The following is an 8,251-nucleotide window of genomic DNA, read 5'->3' as shown; positions in this document are numbered from 1 at the left end:
AACCCGCCCAACTCTTATCAATCTTTAGTTAATATATATTGTTTTCTTATGAATTGTTTAATTACTAAATAAGACTTATTTTCTTTTGTTATGGTAATATGTAACATATCAAACAAAAAAAAATTACTTCTAAGATATTTTGGCAAAGTTATTCGTGAATCAATTTGGGCTAAAAATCAACCCAACTTTAAATGGGATGAGATGGGTTGAGTTCAATAAATGGGCGGGTTAATAACCAACCCAACCTTGGGCGGGTCATTTGGTCTTGGGCCAAATTTGACAGCCATAGTTATGTCTTTTTCCTGCTGTCTAAGAAGTTCCTCATCAAGTTCCAACTAGTTAAACTCCTCTTCTTGCTTAAATCATGCTTTGCAACTTGTACATCCTATATCTTTCATAGTTCAACCTAAGGAAGACTGGTTGCAAGAAAGATTTATAAATAAGGATAGTGAAATCATGCAGATAAACTAGAGCTAACACTAAAAACACAAAGTATTAAAGAACTTGAGCATCTATAATCTAAAGATCTTGTCTGCTCTTACAAAATTATGTACAAAGAGCACCACTTTTCCAGCTGCATAGCTTCCCGAAAGTAGTCAGACGAACCCTGCCAGCCTCTAGCCGAGCAAAGGGAAGGGGAAAAGAGAATACAGAAAAAGAAATGGAACAAGTTAAAAGGTGGCTGGCAAAGAGCTTTATGAACACTCTCAATAACATTAAGAGCACGGGTCAGTCTTGATGAAAAGTTTCAGACATTACAAAGATTACGCAGAGTCATTTCCTCCATCTTCCGACTCTGCAGCACAAAGTAACACTTTATTAGGGAAAAGGAAAAAACAAAAATCACGAGTACATACAATGAAGCAGTCCAGATATGTCACAGCAGGAAATTTGATACTCGGAATAATTAAAAAGAAAGGCAGATTTGGCAAGTGAAACAGAGTACTTCCACATGAACTTTCTAATGACCAAAGTCATCTCTCATATAGGCCCATACCATGTATTGCTTCCATGTTGTCTTCTTTGTAAACACCAAGAGGAGAGCCGTGGACAGATAGAAGCATTTCTCCAGGCTTAGGCAGCCTTAAAGTTTTGGGAGTCATCCCAACAGACAATCTGCTACTATATGCCTGTAGTAAAAAAAAATGTAACTGCATCAATATGGCCTCTAGCACGAAACACTCATGAAGACATCAACAGAAAACTGCATGCAACTTTGGAATGAAATTAGTTTCATTAAAGTCACTTCATTAAACCATCACACACTTACATAAGTAATGCCACTAGTTCATAACATTGTTCCTAAAGCATAATAAACTAAATAACGATGAAGTTCAGTGGTATATCTCAAGAGAGGACATAGAGGTTCAGTCATCCAGATAGAGAAATAAAAAAGGAAGGAAATACAATGCTTCATACATCCCATTATTTAGATGTTTTTATAATCGGTGAGTAAAGAAAAAGATATCACAAACAAGTGTGTAACAACAAAGTGCACAGAAATTATATTATAGCTACATACACCAGGTGTCTGAATAGTATCCGCCAGATCGAGCATTTGGGTATCAGATGGCTCTTCCAAGACCTTCACAGGAAGAAAAAAAATATAGCAAATAAGGAACAAAGAAGAATAAGCAAGTGTTGAAATCATCTTGAGGGCACATCAACTTCCAAAACTTAAATGCAAGAGTTTAGCCAGCAGCCAAAAAGGGAACACCAGTGCAACCTAAGTTACTCGAAATGTGGTATTGCAAAATGAATTGCACAATGACATAAACTGCGGGAAATAGTAGAATGAACTGCAATAGAACATACAAATCCCTTGATCTGCAGATTTTCGGCACCACAAAGGGCTGTTTTAACTGCCAAAATGTAGTTGAATTAAGTAAGAAGAAATAAACTTGAGTGTCTAGATATTCCATATAAGAATTGCCAAAAAGAGATTTAAAGATACCAGATCTATTTGAGAATTCAAATCCACCAAATAATGGCATGGCACTGGAGCAATCAGGATACACTGTGGACAGTTTATGAAGAAGAGAAGCATGTAGATTCTTTCCATCGAACTGGTCCATGCTTAAATTATCATCATCGTCTTTCCATTGCACTTCAGACTGGCCATGTTTCTCCTTCCTTACAATAACCAGGTTTGGAAACTTTTCCTCAAAAAATTGCATTACTGGAACTTGAAGTTGTTCATTACTAAAATTTGATCGTAGCAATTGCATCATAGTTTTTAACTGTTCAATCTCCACATCACGAATAGCCCTGATAGCAGCACTTTGACGTTCAGCTGAAAATAGATAGTGATTCATCAGTAACAATAAGGTGAATGACATACTCGCTGAGATTCAATCATGATGGTAATGTGAAAATCAAAATTCATCTGACACAAAACAGAACCATGTTTAAGTACTTCTTAGTTACATTCTTTCGAATGTCATTTGATTATCAACTTTCCTCTCACTTCAAAAATTCCAACTCAAACACAGACTAGAAATATTTTCCTTCTACATTTAGCTTTTCTTATGAAATGCATCTTCAGTTTTCATAACCTTCTTTTACGTTCAAAAAGCATCACATAAATGGAAGGTATTAGACCAAGCAAATTGATATATTTTACCTCTTTCTTCAGCTTGCAGGAAAAGAAATAACAGAACCAATCAGTCACGCAGAGTACTTATTTGATAAAATCAACCAAAATAATAGGCGAAAATGGATAAAAGATGTGTATTTTGTAATATAGCTTCATACGACTTGCAACCAAGCAAAGTAATATTTACTGCTTCAGGATTTCAGCAGCCCAATTAATAATTGCAGCTGTTGTCCTTGGCTTGTCTCCTCTCACAAAATTTCCTTTTTCAAAAATAACCAACATACTTTTTCTTCCAAATGTTTAAACAGACAAACATTTGCACAATAAAAACGATACCTTCCTGCTTGAATATATCATCTTCCTTTTCCACTTGATGTTCCTCTTGATTAGCATCCTTTTCAACCTCACGTTTTGCACGAGGTTTTCCTCTACGCCTTGGCATGGAGATATACAAATTCTCTGAAAACATAATAATTTACGAGAAAATCATGCAATACACTTGTATGAGTAATTTTCGTAATTAGCAAAAACATGTTTAAACTAAGGCAGTCTGGCAAAGAGAATGATCAAATTAACCCTATGCTTGAATTATTAGACAATAAGTTTATCATTTCTTTGTCCTTGCTAGTAGATTAAATATAAAGTACTTCCTACCAGTTTTCCTGGCACAATGTCACTCCTAAGGATCAATTTGTTCTTACTGACTAAGAAGAAGATGATGCATGTACCCTATTTGTCACAATACAATAAATAGAAAACATAAAAATATATCTCATCAATAATTCATTCAAAGCTTTGCCTTTTTCATTGGTATGAAGAAACATCTCACGTTTGTACTTAGGTCACTCCATTCTCTGAAATTCATACTCTTCGTGAAATAACATTAATTTTTTTAGTGATACATACCGTCAAGTAATGGAAATGAGGATGCTGAGATGGATGTACGGGCATGCCAAGTGGGATAAAATTAGGAATGAAGATATTCGGGTAAAGGTGCGTGTGGCTCCCATGGAGGACAAGATGCGAAAAGCGAGGTTTAGATGGTTCGAACATGTAAAGAGGAGAAACTCAGATACCCCACTAATGAGGTGTGAGCGGTTGGCTTTGGTGGGTATGAGAAGAGGTAGAGGAAGGCCAAGGAAGTATTGGAGAGAGGTGATCCGACAGGACATGGCCCTTCATAGGAGGGTGTGGAGGTCGAGAATTAGGGTCGAAAGTTAGTAGGTAGTCGAGCATAATTATGATCCGTACCGGGGGTATTAAGGTTTGTCTGGTAGTTTTTTTTCCTTGTTCTTAGATTGCTAATTTTACATGTTGTTTTCCAATTACCTTCTGCGTCGGTTTCTTAGTATCGTCCTGTGGTCCATGTTTGTTGCCACTTCTTCCTTCCATCTATTTTCTGGCTATTAGTTTGCTGTTATTATCTTTCTGGCCCTTGTTGTTGATATTGCTTGTTTCTACTATTTCTTTCCATCTTTCTTGAGCCTAAGGTCTATCGGAAACAGGCTCGATAGGTATATCTGCGTACACACTACCTTACCCAGACCCCAGTTGTGTAACTTCACTGGGTCTGTTGTTGTTGTATACTGTCAAGTGGGTGGTCTAATACTACTCTTACTAAACGGCCCATGTGAAAAGAATGATTTAGATATTTGACATTTTAAACTAATATTATTTTCCAGAAGTTCACACTTTTACATGCCTTAGAAACTGAAAACAGTTGCTGAGGAACTTAGAAGGATTTGGTAAAATGAGTCGAAGATAATTGACCTACAACTCCCCAGTAACGATAGATTTTCATCCTTTTATGGTTTTTTACTCAAAATCTTTTCCTAAAAAAGAAAATTTTCAGAAAACTGATGACTAATGCTCATAAGGCATATCAGCACAACCCCACAAAATAGAGCCAAAAATAAAGCAAGCAAGAGAAGATGTTAACAAGTAAAGATTACCAAAGAGGAAGGAGAACTTACATCTCAAATTTTCTCAGAGCCGAGGGAGAGAGGGAAAGTGGTGGTCAACTGTCAAAAACTTGGCGGAAGAAGATTCATTTCAAAATTGGGTTCGCCTACCAAGTTGGTTTTTCAAATTAGATTGGGAAATTTTAATTTTGGTCCTCATATACTTATCCAGTATCAAATACGATCTTGAAATTTTACCTTTTGGTCCCTACACTATGTATATCTCCGGATTTGGTCCAATAGTACAAACAAACCCTGATAATAACTTTTCCGATTTTGCTAATTTAGCTGGTTTACTCTAGGAAAGAAGCAAGGACCAAAAAGAGTTTGGATTTCCCTCTCAAACTGTGAATCCATCTATATATCTATATCTACATATCTACATATCTACATATCTATATCTACATATATAATAAAAGAAAAGGCAAAAACACATTATTAAGACAAGTGACATAACCACAAAAAGCCAAGTGGCATTATTAAGACAAAATAAACTACCTTTTTAACTAAAAAAACTTTTTTAAATTTTAAATTAATTGGTTACTCTATTTGAATTAATAATTATCTATATATAATAAAAGGAGAGGCAAAAGCACATTATTAAGACAAGTAGCATAACAACAAAAAGCCAAGTGGCATTACTAAGACAAAATAAAATACCTTTTTAACTAAAAGATTCTTTTTAAATTTTAAATTAATTGGTTACTCTATTTGAATTAATAATTAATAATTAATAATTATAGATATCTTATAATTAGCTATATTAAAACAACGAAAATCTAAAAACAATAACTACTCATTCAAATTGGGAAGTAGTTTCAAGTTGGAGTTTTAAAGTTATTTTAAAATTAAAAAATGAAAAATAAGAAAAAATTAAATTATCTACAATATAAAAAGCAAATATATTAATAAAAGAAAACTACATATTCAAGTTGGAGTTTTAAATTATTTTAAAATAAAAAACGAAAATAAAAATAAAGAAATAGATTTTTAGGATAGAGCTCCATTTTCAAGTTGGGGTTTTAAATTATTTTAAAATAAAAAACGAAAATAAAGAAATAAAAATAAAGAAATAGATTTTTAGGATAAAGCTCCAGTTTCAAGTTGGAGTTTTAAATTATTTTAAAATAAAAAACGAAAATAAATAAATAAAAATAAAGAAATAGATTTTTAGGATAAAGCTCAAACAAAGTTGGTGTTTTAAAATTATTTTAAATAAAAAACGAAATTGAAAAAAATAAAAAAATTGCAAATTCAAATATCTATCTATATATAATATAATATAATATTATATAATAAAAGGAGAGGCAAAAACACATTATTAAGACAAGTGGCATAACCACAAAAAGCCAAGTAGCATTATTAAGACAAAATAAACTACCTTTTTAAAATTTGAATTAATTGGTTACTCTATTTGAATTAATAATTAATAATTATAGATATCTTATAATTAGCTATATTAAAAAAATGAAAATATAAAAACAATAACTACTCATTCAAATTGGGAAGTAGTTTCAAGTTGGGGTTTTAAAGTTATTTTAAAATTAAAAAATGAAAAATAAGAAAAAATAAATTATCTACAATAAAAAAACAAAAATATTAATAAAATAAAACTACCTATTCAAGTTGGGGAATAGTTTCAAGTTGGAGTTCTAAATTATTTTAAAATAATAAATGAAAATAAAGAAATAGATTTTTAGGATAAAGCTCCAACAAAGTTGGTGTTTTAAAATTATTTTAAATAAAAAACGAAATTGAAAAAAAAAATTGCAAATTCAAATTTGGGAGTAGTTTCAAGCTGGAGTTTTAAGACAAAATAAACTACCTTTCTGACTAAAACATCTTTTGAATTTTAAATTTTGAATTAATTGGTTACTCTATTTGAATTAATAAATATAGATATATTATAATTAGCTATAATAAAAATCGAAAGAAAATTACCCATTCAAATTGGGGAGTAGTTTCAAGTTGGAGTTTTAAAAATATATTAAAATAAAAAAAATAAAAATGGAGATATATAAATAAAAAAAATACCCATTCAAATTGGGGAGCAGTTTCCAGTTGGAGTTTTAAAAATATATTAAAATAAAAAAAAACAAATAAAAATGTAAAATTAGCTATAATAAAAACGGAAATATATAAATAAAAGAAATACCCATTCAAATTGGGGAGTAGTTTCAAGTTGGAGTTTTAAAATTATTTTAAAATAAAAACACTTTCAATTCAAATAAAAATACAAAAGGTCAAGTGGTGTTGTTAAGATAAAATATTTTTCAAGCGGCATTCAAACTGGGGAGTAGTTTCAAGTTGGAGTTTTAAAATTATTTTTAAAATTTAAAAAAATAAGAAAAATTTAAATTAGCTACAGTAAAAACGAAAATATTATTAAAAAAACTACCTATTCAAGTTGGGGAATAGTTTTGGTTACTTCTATTCTAACTAAAAATCTTTGAATTTTAAATTTTGAATTAATTGGTTACTTTATTTAAATTAATAAATAAAGATATCTTATAATTAACTATAATAAAAAATTAAAAATAAAAAGGAAAAGGAAAAACAAACTACCCATTCAAATTGGGGAGTAGTTTCAACTTTCAAGTTGGAGTTTTACAAATATTTTAAAATAAAAAAATAGGATATAATAAAAAAATGAAAATATATATAATAAAAAGGGAAAAATAAATAACCCATCAAGTTGGGGAGTAGTTTCAAGTTGAAGTTTTATAAATATTTAATATATATATATATATATATATATATATATATATATATATATATATATATATATATATATATATATATAAATTAGCTATAATAAAAAAATAAAAATATATAATAAAAATTATCCATTCAAATTGTGGAGTAGTTTCAAGTTGGAGTTATAGAATTATTTTAAAAATAAAAAACAAAATAAAAAAATAAAGAAACTTTCAATTCAAATGATAAATACAAAAATATAAAGATACTATTAGGATGTTATACATAAGATAAGCACATATATATATATATATATATATACACACACACATACAAAATTTGAAAACTAATCAAATAAGTATCAGTAGAAAGGAATGTACGAAAAGAGGGGGATAGAGATAATTTTATGATATTTATATTTTAAATTAGTTAAAAAATAAAAGATAAATAAATAACACTCAAGAAAATTATCAATAGTGCTAAGTACTTGCTAATTCAATAATAAAAATAAAAAGGATCAAATAATTTATTTGATTACTATATGATGTGTATCCTTTAATTTTGTATAGATTGTGTTATATTTTTGGACACTATATTAAATAATAAAATACAACTAATATTTATTAAGTTAATATGATATATTAGATCATAATTTTATAAGATTAATATTCTGTCAAATTATCCGCGCATCACGCGGGTTCTTATACTAGTATTATTAATGTATTTTTCCTTCTCTTTTAAGCCGATAAAAGACAATAAAGATTTATTTTTGACCATATTTATAAAAAGATAATCACATATAGATGCTGCCATAGATAATAGGTCAATCGATTTGTTCTTCTTGCTAAACATATACCAACACATGAAAAATTGTATCTTAAACTCTAATAGATTGAATGAATTAAATTTGTATTTCACATGAAAAAAAAAACAGACCAAAAAACTGAATTTATTGCTTTGGTTGGATTTGTATATTTAACAAACCGAGATAGCGAAT

General features: G+C 29.7%; 1 protein-coding gene across 1 annotated transcript; it reads right to left on the bottom strand.

Moving 5' to 3' along the window:
- Positions 1-495: 495 nt before the first annotated feature.
- On the bottom strand, positions 496-4,706 carry LOC107809563 (uncharacterized). The gene is made up of 7 exons (XM_016634220.2): positions 4,570-4,706; positions 2,933-3,055; positions 1,955-2,293; positions 1,816-1,862; positions 1,523-1,585; positions 998-1,130; positions 496-796 (listed from the first exon to the last, which is right to left on the bottom strand). Exons 2-7 carry the CDS (start codon positions 3,036-3,038, stop codon positions 765-767), a joined length of 720 nt encoding a protein of 239 aa, XP_016489706.1. The 5' UTR covers positions 3,039-3,055; positions 4,570-4,706; the 3' UTR covers positions 496-764.
- Between the last annotated feature and the right edge of the window lie 3,545 nt (positions 4,707-8,251).

This window comes from Nicotiana tabacum, chromosome 4 (assembly GCF_000715075.1).
Source record: "Nicotiana tabacum cultivar K326 chromosome 4, ASM71507v2, whole genome shotgun sequence".
Lineage (NCBI taxonomy): Eukaryota > Viridiplantae > Streptophyta > Magnoliopsida > Solanales > Solanaceae > Nicotiana > Nicotiana tabacum.
The sequence above is the reverse complement of the archived record's forward strand: the minus strand, read 5'-3'. Positions and strand labels throughout refer to the sequence as shown.

Coding starts and splice junctions, on each gene's coding strand:
- LOC107809563 (XM_016634220.2), bottom strand. CDS start 3,038: ATGCCAAGGCGTAGAGGAAAACCTCGTGCAAAACGTGAGGTTGAAAAG. Junction 1,863..1,954: donor TGAATTCTCAAATAGATCTG/GTATCTTTAAAT, acceptor ACATTTTGGCAG/TTAAAACAGCCCTTTGTGGT. Junction 797..997: donor CAACATGGAAGCAATACATG/GTATGGGCCTAT, acceptor TTTGTGCTGCAG/AGTCGGAAGATGGAGGAAAT.